This window comes from Macrosteles quadrilineatus, unplaced genomic scaffold (assembly GCF_028750875.1).
Source record: "Macrosteles quadrilineatus isolate MER2022 unplaced genomic scaffold, UCM_ALF_1.0 Scaffold_5__1_contigs__length_97177068, whole genome shotgun sequence".
Classification (NCBI taxonomy): domain Eukaryota; kingdom Metazoa; phylum Arthropoda; class Insecta; order Hemiptera; family Cicadellidae; genus Macrosteles; species Macrosteles quadrilineatus.
In genome coordinates this window covers 9,526,534-9,546,239 of record NW_026542598.1, presented here as the reverse complement: position 1 = coordinate 9,546,239, position 19,706 = coordinate 9,526,534, and the positions used below count along the sequence as shown (strand labels likewise).

The window sequence follows — 19,706 nt, the reverse complement described above, 5'->3', positions numbered from 1 at the left end:
ATGATCCCAACAAAGTATAAATTCAATTGATAAGAACAACTTATATATTCTTTCAAGAAAATGCAATAGGTATTAAATCTATGCTATACTATATCTATATAGATAGATATTTTTGCGTTAGTTCACAGAGAAGGTTAGTTTATTCTTTCCTCTATGATTTTCTGTAGATTCTGTAGGTCGCGAGTGGTCGCGTGGGATTGGGAGAAAAATGGGCGTGTCCATCGTGACTTCGCCGACTCGACTTCGGCAAATTGGCTACCCTGACTGAGAATCCCAAATACAAACAAAACACGGCCAAGCCAATAGCCAATTCCAATTCCAATTTAATTCCCATTCCCAATTTGTCAAAGTGTCCCGTCCCTAGTTGTCAAAGTGTTTTGTGTTATTATGTTAGATATAGTAGTAATATTTTAAAGATAAGTTTATTTTGTGTCACCAAAATGTTTTTAAATAAGTATACGTCATTAATCAATGTATTCTTTGTGATAATTATTTCATTTTTCATGTGTAAGTATTGCTTTTCAACCTTGAAAGATTTATTAAATTGTTAGGTTATATAATTCCAAACAAACCTGTTGCTCATACCAATCATAGGCCTATGCCTATTTTTGGAAAATGTCTTCTCAAAACATTTATTGTACCACTAGGTTAAGGTAAATTAATACTATGCTAAATATACACACATACACACATATATATATAGGCCTAATAAAAAAATATAAGTTTTAAATAAAGTTATAGCCATTGCAAACCATGCTGCATTTTGGGGTACAGTTTCTTAACTGGGCTATGCTAATATCGATTGAAACTATCGCTTCGATTAGTAAACCTTCATGCGATTTTTTTCACCATCAGCAAGTTTGGTTGGTTAGGTTAGGTTATGATTCTTGAACTATCATAACTAACTTATTATGACAAATTTTGAAAGTAACCCACAGTAATGCCTAAAAAAATCCTACATATTTGATTCAAATGTAAAAGTTGTGGCAAATTAATTTCCCTACGTCAAATATAATAATTTTTTATAGGCCTAAGCTCCAAAAAATACAAAAAGTTATAAAATTTTTTTCTAAACAATTTATTTTTCCTAAAAAAACTCCATATTTTTTGGCCAAATAGAAAATATAAACATTTTATCAGAAATAAATAGCCTAAATATTATAATTTCTGAAAGGAAATAAAAAGTTCTTTCAGGAAACTTTTATACCTTTTGGTTATAAAACCACTGAGTTATTGACGTCAGATAGTGAAACTTAAAATTATTTCTTCCTAAAACATAATTTTTTGGGCATTTAAAAAAAAGCGTAACATTTTTTTTAGTAACTACTTATATACAAATTCCAAGATATACATATTGTATGGAAATTACTGCAGTTTCCAAAAATGTTTATACAAAAAGTACAATGAAAAATTGTTTACACGCAAATATGTAAATGCGTAGTAATATTCATCAGGAGCATATGTTAGGGAATAATTTCACTATTTTGTAACAAATTATAAAAGAACCCCTTTTATCACAAAAAAGTGTAATATTTGTGTAATCTTTACAGTACCTAGTTACACAAATATACACATATTATAACACAATAGGCCTACTATCACACAAACAATATTTACCGATATTATAACAAGACACAACGCTTGAAAGGACGCTTCCATAATGCCGATTCTCCTTTGTCGTTGTCTGGCTAACGATAAATCAGGGCTGACTTCTACCAAACAAAAATACTCGCCGTACAGACCTGCAACTGTTGTCAATTTGACGACCAACTAAAGGGCTTTCTGCAGATATAAATATTACTCGGAAATGATTATTTGGCGTTATAATAGCGTTATAATAGTTATAAAAGCGTTTTCCATTTGTTACAAAAGGGACAAATGCTACCACCCCCCCCTCCACCACTTCCTCGCAAATTGACAAAAACATAAGATTTGTTAGAATATTTTTTTGACCTGAAACGAGATAGACAACAACCTATAACAGACGAGTTGTAGTTCACAAAATTTCTGTTGCTACGATACCACTTCTGTTTTAGTCCGAGAATTCTATTATTTTTTATCAGCCAATGAAAACAGCTGTTTTTTTGCCGATTGCACAATTTTTGTCTTCCGCCAGAATACAATTTGAAATAACTAGTTTTTTAGAATACTGTTTTTGGCTAAATGATAATCACCAGGTAATGTTTTATATATGAAGATTAATGCTGAGAACCTCCTCTTTCCAACGGTATTGCAATTTAAGAAAGTTTATTGGTTGCAAAATTAAGTTGAAACACACCACGCCCTATTTGTCCCTTTTGGGACGATGCCAGCTCACACTTCAATTTCTAACGCCCCAAAAGGGACGAATGCCAGATCTAGGGTTAATTGAAAATCCAATCGGGCAAATGGAAATTAGCTTATTCTGCAGGTTTGCTGCGGTGGGGGTACTTATATTTTCAACAAATCCAATACATCTTTTTAGCTCATGTTTCCATTATAGGTCGGCCGCTTAGAAAACGACCTCCTCCAGCATTGGTTTAGCATTAGCGCGCAGGTCGTTTTCTAAGCGGCCGAACTATAATTTCAATTTTAGTATAACCAGCTGTTTCAAATAGTATAAATTTCAAAGTATCCATCTGTTCAAATGTAAACAAACATTTTCTCCCTAAGAATAACAAGGGAACTTTGAAGGCCACTTGGGCAGAGACCTGATGGAATTTCAAAAATTTTTTGTTTGATGGCACGATGTTCTGTGTTTTTCAATACCAAAGCCAGCAGCTCCCTAACATATACTTGTACTAGAAGTCCGTCTCGCCCAAATCTACCTTTAAGTTCCTCTAGAGTCTTAGGATAATTATCTGGGGTTGGTGGAAAACTCTTTACTACTTCATATGCTCTAGATCTAGGAATCATACTTTGTAGGCTAACAAGTATTGGAACTTTTCTGCAGAATTTAAAATCAGTTCCTTATCTATTGTTTGAAAAAAGACGTTTTTAATTATTGTACAAGTAACTAAACTTAGGCCAAGTGTTGTACAGTAGATGCGTAGTCCTAGGGGTGTACTTAGTTGTAAATATCCTAGAAATAGGCTTTACCTTCGTCACTGCAGCTCAAAATCTTGTGGTGTAACTATGTTACGGCCGTTTCGGCATTACAATGCCATCGTCAGACTACAAAAACACAAACTCGGCTGAAGTAGCGTCGTTGAAGTTTAAACACGTAACACATACGAACAATAATATACATTTAAAATATTTACAAAAACCGAACAGGCCTGTCGTACTAACGGGTGACATGTTCCCGTTCCGAGCAAAAACCGACTGGAAGATTTCTATGTCGAGCCCGGTGTGGTGGCGTTATCAGTTGAACTTTGTACTCCTGGCTTCTTGTTCCTTTTCTGATTTAAAATGCTATTGAATATGAAGTGTGACTTGTACTGTAGTTTGTCGTTTAAAATTATATCGTCCAAATTATTTTCGGTGTAAGCTTTGTAAATTTCATACTCTTCTAGGGTGTCCAGTCTATTGCCTTTCTTACTTGTGTGGAGTATTTCTAAGCCAGTGTTCAGATCGTTCATGTCGTGATTTTTGTGAACCAAGTGTTGTGCAAACGATGACTTTTGTTTGTCGGCTCTAGGAAATGGATGGTGCTCTTTGTATCTGGTTTTGAATGAACGTCCAGTCTTTCCTTTGTAGTAGCTCGGGCAACTTGCACAATTAATCTTATACACACCTGACTTTTCACCTTTATCAATTACGCCACTTGAAACATTCAATTTGTTAATTGTTTTGTTGTTAGTCCTAAAAGTCAATTGAATGTCGTGTTTCTTCAGCTCCTTCGTGAGTGTGTGTTGAATGGAATGGGAGTATTCCACACATACATACTTTTTCTTTTCCTTTTGTAGATTATTATCTCCTGGCCTTTTGTTTTTCTTTTTAGCTACCAGTCCATCAATCATGTTACTTTTATAACCATTAGCTATGGCTATATGTTTAATTATAGTACGACAGGCCTGTTCGGTTTTTGTAAATATTTTTAATGTATATTATTGTTCGTATGTGTTACGTGTTTAAACTTCAACGATGCTACTTCAGCCGAGTTTGTGTTTTTGTAGTCTGACGATGGCATTGTAATGCCGAAACGGCCGTAACATAGTTACACCACAAGATTTTGAGCTGCAGTGACGAAGGTAAAGCCTATTTTTAGTTATTATACATCTCAGGGGCTAAAACATGGATTTTAAATATCCTAGTGTGGGAAACCACTGTCGTCTAAGAACTGACGAACATGGGAGGTGTTCACAATTTCAACGCTATCAAGGGACATGTACAAATGGTGTCGCTTGCTTGCGAAAGTCGATGGTGTCTAGACCAGACCGGGGAAGATGTCAACGATTCCACTGCAATCATCACTGCAATGTGTTTTGATTTAGGAGGTTTTAACATTAACTTATTTAGTCTAGTAACGGGTAATGTTATTAGGTAACTACTTAAAAGTGCTTAACATGGTAAAATTGTATGGTTACCTACCTAAATCTGTGTTTCATATTTTTTAGACGATGTCAGTGCTGAGTGCAACATTCCAATTGTTTTAAGAGGATCATGGTTTTCATGGGAAAATATACAAACAGAAACTGAGCTAAATGCAAATGAGATGCACCGGAATTCTGACCATGGATATGTTTGTGAAGACATCAAAGAAGATTTCCATGTGAATTACACAATCGTGTTTCACCACCCAGCTGATGGGTGTTACCACTGTGTTAAATTTGTGGTTCGAACCGTCAATGTCTTGGAGAGAATCGAAAGTAAGTTTCTTTAATGGTTACTTTTTTTTATAAGGGTCAGTTGTAACATTATTTTCTCACCAAAAGCTGTCATAAAACCAGACTACCTAACTTATGACATCCAAAGAGTCTAACTAGCTATAACTAAGAGCTCTTACGCATCTTAGCCATCAATACTTTTATTAAACCCCCCACTTCACCTTGTTTTAATTTTTGCAGGTAAAATATTAATCGTAGACAAAAGCAGAATCAACCTGCTTGCTATTAACTTACTTGACTGTACCTATGTCGGAAATGAGCAAGAGACTTCTACAGTATCTTTGGTTTTAATGATACTGTAGGAGTATATGTATGCTGGTCTCTCCTTCTGTCAAAGTCATTTTCCTATTCCTTCAGGAGACCAAGGATGCTATACTCATACTGACTGAATGCAGTTACAGTAGTAGCCTACCCAAAGTTTTTCAAAATTTGGGAGGCAGTGATCATAGTAATGTAATAATCATCATAGCAAATTTAATCACCCAAAGTAACATTTTTTGCTGTAGTAGAACTTGATGCACAGCTGCCTCACAGGACCAAGTCATAAGTTAGGGCCTATATGACTGTGAAAGAGGGTGTGGTATACAGTCATAAGATAAGGCAGTGCTATTTCTGATTTAAGTTTTCTTAAAAGATAGGTGATGTGGGAAAAAATCACACATAGGCTACCTTTTCAATGTGGGAATTTCAGGTTTAAATTTAGTGTCAACCCAAAAGCCAAGTAATTTTACTGGTCTCCTCCACAGTTTTGGGCTACAAATCAGAGATTGAATTTTATCCTCATTGAATTTATGATGGCTAGCATAAAACCAGTCCATAGCCTGGGATAGCAGGTGTTCGGTCTTAAGTCGCAGCTGAGTTAGGTCTCGCAAGGCTCGGGTCATTAATATTTTATTGGCAATATTTATCACTGAACTGTTTATTAATTTTGATTAGGCTATAAAACTTATCTATTAAAATAAGTAGGCTGTTTCAAAACTTTAAAAACGTTTTGCTATGTAGGCCTATGTTAGCTATTAATTCTAGACATTTTCTCGTAAAACATAACAACGTCACTGGACACAAATTCATATCAATGTCGCCTTCTCTACTTGGAAAATGTTGCTTAACCAATTTAATTTGTTATTGAGTAGGCATACATTTGTAGGACAGTAGTGATTATGCCAGCGGTAGCTGGGTGTGTTGGTAGTCTAGTAGTTAGTGTCTCAGACTTTTGTGCGATGTAAATGCTTATATCCATAAAATGTTTGATTGGTTTGTAGGCCTACCGCTTTTCCTTACTTAAGGGTTTGTAATTATTCTTTAACAATTGGTTGATTCTAGCTGGTTGTGTGAATCTGAGGAGAGGACAACAACCAACTGTTGAGAACGTGTGCGCCAACCTGAACCCTGATCAGCAGCTGATTACGATGTTCTCTCAGAACTACGTCCCTGTAAACTGCCGCTCAAGTCTGGAGGGCGTGTGGCAGTTTGCCTATCAGGTATGGTACATACACTACACACATAGCCTAGTCCGTCAAAACAAATCGCTTAGTGTGGAAACATCCACTTGTAATTAAATTAGTTACAGCGTGCACATAGCTTCCTTGATCTGCTTGTGGCTTAATTTAATCTGCAGTAAATCACGGTATCTTAAGGACACTACTTCCAATCTCATTTTATGTTTTGCATCCACTAGGTAAAGAAAAAAGGAGAGCAAGTTGGCTGGTCTTATTAGAGCGCGGAACTTGTTCCTCAAGGTCTTGGGTTCATATCCTGCTAATCAAATCACTCGGGTTTTGATAAGTAAATATTCGTTTGTTTTGAAATAAACATGTTTCAGCTGATCGAATAACGTAAATAAACATTTAAGTTTAGATTAGGCCTACTTGCAGAATGATACAATAGATCGTTTTTACAAAAAACTACTGAAAAATTAGTGATTTGTATATTTTTTCGGTGTAGTGGGTAATAAAAGCTTTAAAATGACATTATGGGAATTGGTGAAGAATTAAGGAAGTTATGGCGTACTGGAAAAAAAGTACAAGTAGAAATTAATTATATAATATATTAACATATATAGATTGTTAATCTTTTAACTCCTCAAAGCAACAGTTCCTTACTTTGTCAGACCAATTTTACCGAAGGTCTACACTGAAACTAAAGGCCTTAGTTTCTTAGAATGTCTCCTAGAAAAAAGGCAAAATATTAACTGTCAGATTAGTTATCTACGACAGTTTTAACCATAGGAAGTTGTGAATCTTAGAATTAATTGTTTCGTTTTCTAAATTTTTTCTAAATTTAAGATTGCTACATGGCAATGTTTTTGTAATCTTACCAACATTTATTTAGTATTCAAAGAATGAATAAGGGCCTTAGTAGACCTAGTAGAGGCATGACTAGTCTCTTTCTTTTGAAATCTTAAAGATTCGCCAAGGAAAATAAAGAAATATGCACATATTAGTTCAAACACAATGTGAATTAAGAATCTTTTACTTTGCAGAACCGGTTCCGTTTCACAGGAGAATGTAACCACCCTGAAGCTCAGATTAGATCTTGTCAACAAGCTGGGTCTCAGTTCCTCATATCCAACCAGAAGTTCAACATCACATACAAGGCATGTCCTGGCATGACTGGCACCTTCGATGGAGGTAAAGTAGATAATCTGCTAAGTATGTACATGTTTCTGTAAGTAAGGCCTAGTGAATCCTGTCGGATTTAGTAAATTTGAGGGTTTTGAATTTTTTAAAGAAGAACAATGATCCAAAAAGTAAGCTTCGTGATTTTTATCGATTGGAAGACAGTAAAGTTATCTGAGTGACAAAATTAATTAGTGCTACCAGTTAATGATACTTTCCAACAAAGTTGACGTTATATTTTATAACAAGATCAAAGTTTTGACATTCCCAAAAACAGAAAGACTGTAATAAGACTGTTCTTTTACATAAAATGTTATTGACATAAAAACACAAATAAATAATAATAAAAATGATAACTTTAAAGAAAATAAAGTTTGTCAAACAATGTAGCTGATGTAATTGTAAGTTAATCAGGCAGTGGTCAATGGTTGTTTGAGATTGTTATTTCACTTACATATCTTTTACCAATTAAATTGTGGTGTTATTTCAATTAAATATTCAAGGCTACTCTGAAAATAAAACTATACTTTGTTGAAGCTTCAGTAGAAAGGAAATATGTAGATCACAATTTTAGTTGAAAGTTGACGAGAAGTTAATAACTAATTAAAAATGTGAAATTTCTTAAGAATCTTCTTTTAGTTAAGGGGCAACCAAATCCGTAAAATTCTATAACATTTGTCTTTTCACTTAACAATTTTTAACACAGTTTTGTAAGATTTATCAAGCCAAAGTTTTATCATTGGTTATCAAATTAGTTGATTATTATTTTTAGCTTTTTCAAATTACGTTTTATCAGCGCCTACGTAAAGTTACTGCACCAGTCTTGTTAATATTCCATCACTTACAGTGGTTGAATACAGCTGTCTGGGAGACTGGTTTGTGGACAAGAATCATTTTTTCGCCGTTGCAAACACCAAGGAGTCACGTAAGGAGGAGAAGTACCGATGTTTCCTGAAGAACCGAGATGATGACTTGTACCTTGGAGTCTCCATTACAGCCGAGTGCAACACACTGAAGACTGTGGAGAAGAGTCCTGAGAGGCTGCATGTCAACCCGGGTAATTGTCAACTTTCAACTTTGGTATATACTTTTAAGGAAGGGCAAGTGGCTGGTTAAGAATTGTTTTAAAAACCATACAATCCAGGGGCCAGACAATCCAGATGTACCAAAAAATTCACAAATCATTGATTTTAGTGAATTTCTTTTTAGGGAAGTAGCTATTACCGTAAGTGGCACGGTAAGACCTAGGCCCGGGACCGATTTACTTTTTCATTTTGATGTCCCCAGAGGCCAAAAACACCATTCGTTTAAATTTTTATATATGTATATATATATATATATATATATAAAGTCAGGTAGTTAAAGATCAAACACAGAATATCTCAAGCGGTGGCTAACTTTAGGCTCTCAAACTTAACATCTCTCGTTTTATATATATATCTAATATATAAAATTCTCGTGTCACAGTGTTTGTCTGCAAACTCCTCCGGAACGACTTCACCGATCGTTATGAAATTTGGTGTGTAAATTCTGTAGGTATGCGAATCGGACGTAAACTATTTCCCGTTTCGAAATTCTTAAAAGGGCTCCGCCCCAGTGGCTCTGGAGTTTCCCATGTTAACCTTATGAGAAATGGAATTAATGAATCTTAACAGCTGTTTCAATTAAACAAGTTGGTTCTGTTCTATGATGTCCAATAGCATTAAAGTTACAAGGATTACCAACAGGGTGCAGCACTATTATTTCTTTTACATTAAATTGCGAAGCATTCGTTTTGGCTTTGAAACTGTCAGATATTGTGTTTGCGGATGTTTATTATGTATTCCTATACAGTAATAGTTTTGCCAGCATATCTGGAAAAATGCACACTAAATATGCAAACCAACTCCTGTTCTGAATATAAGGTTTCAACTTACTACAAGATTCCCGTACGTAGAACGGGCAAACAGCTAGTATATATATATATATATATATATATTTGTGTTATATATATATATATACGTCCGTGAACGCAATTTTGATGAAATTTGGTTTAAAGGTGTAAGGCGGGATAAACTTGAATGAGTTCGCGAACTAGCATGATCGGACCAAGAGAACGGGGTTTTACGAGGTATATATTGGTTTTTATAATTTTTGACCCTCAAAACACAAAATTTCCCAATTTCTCTCTAGACTTTTAAAAAAGCTAGCACAGTCTCATTGGTGGAGTCATTGCGAACGGTGCCATTAGTGTTCCATTGTGTGAGCTTTTTACGTTACACCTTTTATAGATTATGGTGTTTTGTGATTGGTTATTATTTGCATGAGTTGTATCATGACTTGACTGCTATACAGTGCATATTTTAGACTGCTACCTTCTGTAGTGTATTCCAGCTTAGGTTGGGCGTTTGTGTATTGTTAGTTGTAATGTGTTAGTTAAGTTTTTTCACCTGAGGACGGGATCAGATTCCAGATCCCGAAACGTGAATTGTTTTTTTACAATTGTGATGGAAAATGTCCGCAATAAACCTTTGAACAACATAGTAGATAATGTTCTAAAATCTGTATCCTTTACAGTGAAAGCTGAAGTAGTAGAGGCTGGTTGTCGTCTGCCTCAGAACTTCTCTGGAAACTGGATCAACACAGCTAATCTGGACGCTGATGTAGTCATCAACGAGACTCACATCACAGAGACATGGTATCCGGATCAGGGCCGCTACCGACGGACCATCTACATCTGTCGGGAACAGCGAGACACACGCTTCATGATGGCTCGGCTCACTGTAGATGGATGGTAAGTGTAGCCACTAGGTGATTGGAAAGTTTGTATATTTTTAACAGTAATAGTGGAGTTATTGACCGAGAGATGTTAGGTTTGAGAGCCTAAAGTTAGCCACAGCTTGAGATATTCTTTGTTTGATCTTTAACTACCAGACTTTCAGTGCTATCTGATCCTCACTGAAGATGATAAAGTACCAAGAAATAGAGGTATTACTGTACACTGTAGCAGTTACATTGAAACAAACCCCTTTTACTGCCTCTGTCTAAATAAGCGCCAGGCTTCAGGCATTTACTTTGACTGCTGATAATGTACCACATAGGAGACAGTTTGTCACCTCCTCTTTCCTGCACCTCTCAGTTACCCGTCACTGTCTTAGTCACAATGCAAACAATGACCTATAGCTGTATGGACGAATAATGCTTTACCTCATATTTTACAGTTATTGTTAATGGTGTTTTTATATTTAGATTATTTTTTTACAAATAGAAAAACAGCTGATAAGACAGACAATGTACAACAAAACTAGTTCAGTCTGCATCCTGACCAACCGGGGTGCGCTTCTTGCCTGCGCATTTTAGTAATAGGCCTAATAAGTTTTGTTTTATTTGTTTCGTAAATGTCGTCGTCCCGTTCGTGTATGTGTGTCTGTATGTTTATGTATATTAGTAAACAATGAAAAGGATTTCTTTATCCAACTGCAATGTTTTGACAATGGCGGATATAAGCCGAAACATGCAAACAATCTTCTGTAATTATAGTTGACCTGTTTGTCGGATTTATAAGGTATGTAAACTTATTTATAATATAGAGAAAAAAACTTGGTTAGTTGTTAATTGTTTTTATGGGAAAAACTGAATTAAAGCATTGAATAGCATTGCCAACAGAGAAACTTTACCAATTTAATTATCTCTAACATCCTTACTGAATTTATGATGTATTTTAATTACAGCCAAAAGGATTACATCTGTTTTGACTTCGTGCCACGCCATCACAATATCATCAGGTATCGCAAGGGAGTGGCAGTCATCACTGACGACTTTCACACTGTATGTTCCTGGGTGGCATTCCAAAACAAAGAGCAGTGGAAATACGACCTCTTCCTTGGTAAATATGTCTTACAAGCTCAATATAATACTAGCATTAAGTAGTTATTTAGTGTTATCAAGGTTAACTTGTTTGGTTATTATTATTTATTAAATAATCAGGGTGTATACCAACCGGGAGAACCGGGAAAGAACCTTGAATTTGAAGGGACCTGGAAAAACCGGGGAAAAGCCGGGATTTTTGGACCGATTCCGGGATTTTAATTTTAGCCCCGGTAGAAGATTGTAGTCGTAAAATACGTCTTGCCGCGATTGCAGGCGACGACGATGACGTTTACGTGACCGTGGGAGTCACAATGATGATGTCCACACGGCCGCGGAAGATTTTCGTGATTTTGCCTGGATCGTGGATGACGATGATTACGTTTCCGTGATCGCGAGAGATGGCGATAATGTATACATACCGCGGGAGATGTCAGGATTTTTCTATGATAACGTAAGACTGTGATGACGTTTACGTCACTGTGGGAAGCGACCACACAACCGCAGGAAATATTCAGGATTTTGCCGCCGTTGATAATGTGTTCATACAAAATGAAGATAATATTCAGGATTTTGCTGCTATCGAGAGAGAGGATGTTTCCGTGGCCTTAAGTAATGATGATAATGAAAATGATCACTATAATAAGGATTATTACTTTGTCAACACTAGCTCACTGGACTTTGAAACAAATTTGATGTAAGTTTATATTGTATACTTAAGCTGCAAGTCTTAAATTGATTATAGTTTAAGTGGAACGAAACAAATATGCGGGAACCTGGAAAAACTTCAAAAAACCAGGAAAAAACCTGGAATTTCACTTTAATAAAATAGTATACACCCTGATAATCTCTCTGCCCTTAACCTAGATTTCAATTCAAGCTTGTTGTTTTTTAAATTTTGGCCCAGATGAAGTCATAATTATATAATAAAGTTACCGAATAAATTACAAAAGTAATCTGTGAGTTTATGCAATGGTTGTTAAAATGCAGAGCAAAACAGAATATTTATAAATTAAAATCCATATTTTTAGCCCCTGAGCTGTGATATAACTAAAAAATTGTTTTTACCTTTTTGTCTTCAGCTCAATATGTTGTAACTTGCGTTACGGCCGTTTCGGCATTAACATGCCATCATCAGACGTCTTCGGCTGAAGCAGCGTCGTCACAGTAGAAACATATAACACGAACACATTTTACGAATACAAATACACGAAAATAAAACTAACAGGCCTGTCGCACACACGTTACTGGTTGACATGATCAGAGCTAGATGCCGAATCAAATGCCGTGTTCGGCATCTAGCTCTGATCATGTCAACCGGTAACGTGTGTGCAACAGGCCTGTTAGTTTTATTTTCGTGTAATTGTATTCGTAAAATGTGTTCGTGTTCGTGTTATATGTTTCTACTGTGACCACGCTGCTTCAGCCGAAGACGTCTGATGATGGCATGTTAATGCCGAAACGGCCGTAACGGAAGTTACAACTTATTGAGCTGTAGACAAAAGGTAAAAACAATTTTTTAGTACAGAATATTTGTCTAGAAATCAGCTGTGTCAAGCATAGTGTCAACACATTTAGAGTGCAATACTGGTTTTAGATAATTTGGACTGAAGACCAAATTTGTAGTTTATTTTGTTATTGCCGTACAAAGCTAGAGCTCAGGAACATAAATAAAATATAAATACATATAAAAAACTATTGGACCCAGCCTTTAAGTAATTTTATCTACCAAGTTATTATTAAAGTGTCATTGAAGAGTTATTTTCTATCTTATGCTACTTATGTAGGTAAAGATCCAGTGCCTGTTAGATGTCCTGTTGCGGGCAAGTTCAACTTCACTCAGCGAGGAGACGTCCCATTTGAAACTCGTATCCTTGGAGGAGTGACACTGTCGCCTCGTCCAAACGTCTACTGTAAAGAAAACATTTCCGACTTTTCTGTCTGCGACACTGACCAAAAAGAGATGAAAATTGATGAAACCTACTGTCTATCAGTGGACCACCTTGGACGACCTATAGATATTTACAGTAAGACTAGTCTATACTTTTTTTACAACTTTTTGTTGCATAATATTATTAAGGTTTAATGGGTAAACTTAATAAGAATTATTCTATTATTGTTACAAATTTTTTTATTTTAAAATCTAATGTACAATTTCCAAAAATAGTTTTTTTTCATGTTCATTTTTGAGGGGCTTAATTTTAGTTACCGTAGCTTTTTGTAAATTTGAATACTTTTTTATTGACCGACTTTTGTTTACAATTGAGTGAGATATTTAAAAGACACACCTTTTTTCTAGAAAGGTTAACAATGTATTCAGTATTCAGAGTTTATCACTTCTTGCTGTTTGTCTTCAGGTGACCCTGATTACAAGCTGAAGTGTGTTGGATATTGGAAGGAGAACCTCAAGTCGTACTTGATCACATTTGACGAGCTGGACGCCTTCAGCAAGTACCGATGTTGGGTGTACCAGCGGGCGGATCTGAACAGAGTGCTCATGTCGCAGGCTATCGGACCCTTCTGCGACCTCTCACAGGACGTGACCAGCTGGAACTACACCGAGGGCGCTGCCGTCGCTCTCGAGATGCAGGAGTACGAGAGAGAACGTAAGTTTGCCGCTTTGTTTGATTTTGAATTTGCGCTTTTTTTTGTGTTCATTTGAAAATAAATAATTACCAACATCACATATTTGTTGCAATCAAACTCCCTTAGAAGTCATAATATTTCGTAGCTTAGAGTACGGTACATTTAGTTTTTACATTTGTTTGTCAAACATTCAGGGATCAATAAACAGTAAACACCTTCAAAATTTACTTTCAGCAATGTAGCCTACTGCCTTTTTAATGAAGCCACCTTTTATCAAGCTGCTTTAACTAGGCACATCGCAAATTATGTGAATAGATAAAGGCATCTCTTCAACTGGTTGTATTTGAGAGAAAACTTACTAAAGACCTCTAGCTCATGGCCACCCTGTAAACATTATTATTATTATTATTGAAATACAGATTTTATACGTTTAAAGATAATATATTTAATAATAATGTAATTAGTAATTAGTTAGGTAATTAGTTTCTGTACTAATTAGAGCTTTACATTGTTCATGTTCAACCACTACTGTTGTTTTGTACAGTGCACAGAATGTTTAGTTACTTATGGTACCTTGGTATGTGTTGAAATGTGATGTATGATGCTCTGATTTGCATGTGCATGCTTAGTCTTAAAAAATAGCGGAAATTGAACGATTAAATATAGTAATTATATTTTATTTTTAAACCAACAATTATTCTTTACTCTTGAAAAATTAGCTTTAGAAAAGCTAATTCGCTTCAATACATTACAGGGGATAGGTGTCCAATGCACTTTGACGATGGATCCAACCCATGGATGTCCTCTGAGAGTTATATCCATGTTTTTCACTTCAATTAGAACTAGATTATCAGTTAAGAAATGCACTACCATAACCAACATTCCTTATATTGTCCTTGACATAAAGTAAGAACAAATTGCTTTTACCCACCAATTAATTGTATAATTATTGTCCTTAACATAAAGTAAGAAAGATAGTTTTTACCCACCAATTGTATAAATCTAGCTTTTATTGTGCCTTGAGTGTGAATTTTATTTTTATACTTTTATACTCAAATACAATTAATTTTTACCTTAGTCCTATCTTTATTTTACCCTGACTAGCAGTTGAAATATTCTTTGAACTATTTTTCCTGGTCAAAATACTAGTAAACCAACATAGGTATATCAAGGAATCGTGTTATTCTGATACCACCAATCAATTACTTCCTCATTATTAGTGTGTAAAATTGATTGTCTCAATTTGACTGGATTCTATCTATTCAGAAGGGCACTAAGAATTTCACTTGAAATAGGTCATTAAGTTCAGACCATATTTCCTAATGTGCAAGGATAGCAACCTCTTGAAAACATTAACCTTGCCTAAAAATTCTTTCCTGAGGGAACTGGTTTTGTTAGTCATTGTTAGTTTCTTGCAATTTAATTGTTCACTCACTCAGACAATCCAAGAGAGCATTGCTAATACTTCAAATACATTAGATGGTTGTAAATAAATTATATCAGGAAAGACAAGGTAATAATTATTCTAAAAAAAAAAACTATATTGAGCAGCATTAAATTAAAATACAATGATGTTGTATTCAGTGTACAGTCCGATTCATCCAAATAATTGGCAACATCAACTTCTACTTTGCTTATTGAGTTATGCTTTTGTATGCTTTTTCTGCTTTGTGCTCTGTTCTGCTTTGTTGTTGGTATTTTTAAACGTTTTTGTATATTTACAGTATTTGTTTGAATCTTGAATGTGCAATAATAATCAAAGTGAGGTAATTTCGATATGGTGTTCTATCAAAACGTATTTTAGAGGGTCTCTACTTTATTATACTAATTCAATAATTAAAAATCTGTAGAAGGTCAATATTCTCCTTAGTTGAAAAAAAATATATATATTATTTGTGTTTAAGAATTCTTTTGTGTTCACAATCTCTTGTTTTATCCCACTTTTGCACTTATCCTACTTTTGCACTTATCCTACTTGTGCACTTATCCTACTTCTGCACAAGTGGCATTCCCCCGGTCTCTGTATTTCTCTATGCTCTTATGTCATTGCAGGAGACAGATGTCCGATGCATTTTGACGACGGCTCAAATCCCTGGACCCAATCCGAGAGTCACATTCATATTTTCCACTTTGATGGAAGTTCAGCCTCTCTCAGCCCAATCAATCTGTTTTTGACATTCATCGTCGGTGTTTTATTGGTTGTTTTACATAATTGTTGACCTATGAATTAACTTATTGATATACAATCAGTTATTCAGTTTGGGAGGTTTTAAAAAAGAGAGCTAAAATAGTTGTAGAGAGGTTTTAGTTTACGTAACATTTCTAATTCCTGCCACAAACTACAAAAAAGAAAGTATAGCATTTCTTGCTTGTTATAGCTTAATTTTAAACATATTAAGAACAAGTTGAGATCATTTAAGGTAGTGAGATTTAATAGTAAGATGCCTTTGTAACAAATTTGCCTTACTAATCTACAATATATGCATACTTATTTTGTAAATCTATTGTCTATTTTATAAGGTGATCGACAAAAACGTCTTTTAGCAAATTTCTCTTAAAGGGATAAGCTATTACCTAGGTCTCATGGTAAGACCTAGCCCCGGGACCGTTCAATTTTTTGTTTTGAGGTCCCCAGAGGTATGTAGAGCTTAGCGTTGTTGTACGCTTAATGGTTTTGGGGAAAGGTTAAAAGAACTTAAATATAAAATTCCCATGTTCATCTTAGGGAGAGCAAGTAAACTGTTGCGTTTTGTTTTATTATGTATGTAATTTGAACAAGTTTGGCAAATTTATTTCATTTCCATAACAAATGTATTAATATTTCTTTAAGAACACACTTTATTACCTCCCCTGTAGCAGCAAACCTAATTGTTCATTAAACATTAAACCTAATTTCATTTAAAAAACTAATAAATCTGACATATTTAAGGGAAAATTTTTCTCTCAAATCTTGACATTCCAGTTGCTTTCAGCTGTTGTACTTTAGTGTTTTATTTTAGTCTAGTAATAGTGTGTTGTGCGTTTTATTTATACAATTTAGAATGTATACTGGAGGGCTTGAATTCTATATTTTAACAAAAGTACACATCTATATTGCTTTTACAAATTAGTTTCAATCATTAAGAGTTTATAAAAGTCTTGATAGTGTAGAATAGAAATAAACATCAATTTACATTTTTTAAGCGTAGGCCTACTTATTTAAAAACTTAGTTGCTGTATTAGAACATTTTTCCAATTATTGAGAAATAACAAAAAAGTGTTATTGCTGAGAAATGCTCGCCTGTGCTTTACCTTTAGATGTATCATATTTTTACATTACTGTACCTGTATCTTTGTATTTTAAAACCTTTTATTGCTGTGATTAATGTAAATGTGTGTCCGTCCATATTTATATGTTTTTTAGCCACTCGTTATATGTACCAAAGGACTATACTGAACAATACACTAATATTTTACAGCAATAACATTTATACATATCATTCAGTGTTGGATGAACAGGTTGTGACTTGTTTATTATGTGTATCATTAAAGATGGCTGACCGAATTGATCCAATCTCTGAACCAAACGAATTTGAACATGAGGCATGAGGGAGTCTGCTTTACACAATCTCAGTGAAATATCTGAACAATAGATAATATCTTCAACTTTTATCTAATATTTAACAAATTTAATTTTGTTTAGTCATTAAAGCAGCTTAAGAGCATGGTGATTATTTGCACAAATTAGTATCATAGATAAAACCATAGACAAAAAGAATTAAATAAAGACAGTCAACTGAGCTGCGGTTACCATAGGTTCTGGCGCACACCGCTGGGAGCGCCATTCAGTTACGGCGTACACGCTATGTAACTACACGGCGCTCCCAGCAGTGTGCGGCAGAACTTATGGCAACCATTGTAACCGCAGCACAGCTGACAGTCTATATTTAATTCTTTTTGTCTATGATAAAACATAGATATGGGTTAGTCTATGTTATAGGTCTCGCCACCCTAAGTTGAGGCAGCCCAGACGGACGGACAGGGTCATTATCGGCCGGTCCCGCCCGACCCTTTATAATCCGATTAGTGACACTTCCGTGAACGCTCTAGTTCCATAATTGTCATTAACAAAGTTAAAAACCGATGTATAAATTTAGTCTTTTACATTAATAACGTTGATTTAACAAACATTTCCGTTTTTGTCCCATCAAAATCGGACAATGTTTACGGTTTGTGAGCTATAAACAAAAAACAAAGTAGTGTAGATCCCAAAATCCAAAAACCGTAAACATTGTCCGATTTTGATGGGACAAAAACGGAAATGTTTGTTAAATCGACGTTATTAATGTAAAAGACTAAATTTATACATCGGTTTTTAACTTTGTTAATGACAATTATGGAACTAGAGCGTTCACGGAAGTGTCACTAATCGGATTATAAAGGGTCGGGCGGGACCGGCCGATAATGACCCTGTCCGTCCGTCTGGGCTGCCTCAACTTAGGGTGGCGAGACCTATAGTACTCATTGCATATTGTCATAAGGTTCTAGCAGTTAGCATCTGTCGTTTAACAAATCTGAATGAATCTGTTATATGTAGGATATTTTGTAAGATTATACAATTAGATATTTTGTAAGCACTTTTTGTTAAAATAATATCTACAATATAATATAACAGAAACAGTATTACTTTTTTTACCCAACTTTGTGACGAAACTTACACTATTGCTCTTTAAAAAATATTGACCACCTTTAAATTTATGGTCTCAGTGAATACCAATTAATACCTCCTGCAATGCCAATTACTAGAATTTCTGGATAGACTGTGTCAAAACTAAAGACGATGAGCTTATGCTTCGGCCAACGCATAAAAATAACCATCGACAAAATTCAATGGTCGATCAACAAGTCAGGCTTTGACAGATTCTTAAAAAACAGACTGTGACACTCTTAAAAAACAGACTGTGACACGTCTTAAAACTTTGGGAGAGATCATTGAACATCTTCAGAGCCCTAATCCGGAAACAGTTTTATGTTTTGGTCAGCCTGCAGTATAAGGTACTGTATGTGGAGCTGGTCCCTGTTATGGAGGTTGTGGGAGTGGTGGGATTCCCTTGTCAGGAGCTGGTGCAGATTATTCCTCACATAACCGGGACGAAACAGGATGTCATTACTGGCTGAAGATGTTAAGGATTTTTAGTCTCCTGCGAAGATTAGCTGAAGTTGATATGATCAACTGAAGTTTCAAAATTAACTGGATTTTAAAATCAACTTTCGAACATAAATTAATTGTTGATCGAACAGTTAAATCCATTAAGTTATCTGCCTCGTAGGTAACTTTAAATACATTAACTGAGACAGGTACAATTCGGCAAAAACTTCTGTGCCCGCGGATGGGTTGCTACTAGCTGAACTAAAAATTTTTAAAAAACTAAAAATTTCCGGTACCCCTAGTCTATATTTAATATAGACTAGGGGTACCAGTTATTCGCAGAGCTGGGGGTAAGGATGAGTGAGACACGCTGAGTAGCAAGACACAACTTTTTCACAAAAGTACCCCCGCCAACCCTCACCAAGACTCGATCAGTTCTGGCTGTGCACAGAAACGTAATAACATGAATATATAAAAACATTATGTTAATCCAAGTTAGCAGCACATCATCACTCATCAGATGAGTGCATTGTCTATAGGTTTTTTCACGACACGGAATAGCTTTTAAGCAGATGCAATGATAGCACTTTCAAAATGTTTGAGGATGCATCGATGCATGGTCTGCCTCAAAAGGGTTCTAGTACTATCTTGAGGAGTATGTTTTATCTATGGTTATACAAAATAAACATCGAAATAAGGAAAAGAAATTCCACTACCATA

General features: G+C 35.2%; 1 protein-coding gene across 2 annotated transcripts; it reads left to right on the top strand.

Annotated features, from left to right (window-relative positions):
* Positions 1–315: 315 nt before the first annotated feature.
* On the top strand, positions 316–17,806 carry LOC128995079 (uncharacterized). Of its 2 annotated transcripts, none has more exons than XM_054419964.1 (10): positions 316–507; positions 4,539–4,790; positions 6,132–6,289; positions 7,291–7,438; positions 8,274–8,483; positions 9,983–10,199; positions 11,137–11,291; positions 13,060–13,299; positions 13,630–13,878; positions 15,911–17,806. In XM_054419964.1, the coding sequence occupies exons 1-10, from the start codon at positions 441–443 to the stop codon at positions 16,075–16,077; spliced, it is 1,863 nt and encodes a 620-aa protein (XP_054275939.1). In that variant the 5' UTR covers positions 316–440; the 3' UTR covers positions 16,078–17,806. The 2 variants fall into 2 exon arrangements, with proteins under 2 accessions (XP_054275939.1, XP_054275940.1); XM_054419965.1 differs by lacking the exon at positions 15,911–17,806 and adding an exon at positions 14,613–14,935 and having other exon boundaries at positions 320–507.
* The last annotated feature ends 1,900 nt before the right edge of the window (positions 17,807–19,706 follow it).

What these genes read in the sequence shown, in the direction of transcription:
- LOC128995079 (XM_054419964.1), top strand. Translation starts at nt 441, where the DNA reads ATGTTTTTAAATAAGTATACGTCATTAATCAATGTATTCTTTGTGATA. An exon ending in GACTGGCACCTTCGATGGAG is followed by an intron (nt 7,439 to 8,273) that starts GTAAAGTAGATA and finishes CATCACTTACAG; the next exon opens with TGGTTGAATACAGCTGTCTG. An exon ending in ACGACCTATAGATATTTACA is followed by an intron (nt 13,300 to 13,629) that starts GTAAGACTAGTC and finishes GTTTGTCTTCAG; the next exon opens with GTGACCCTGATTACAAGCTG.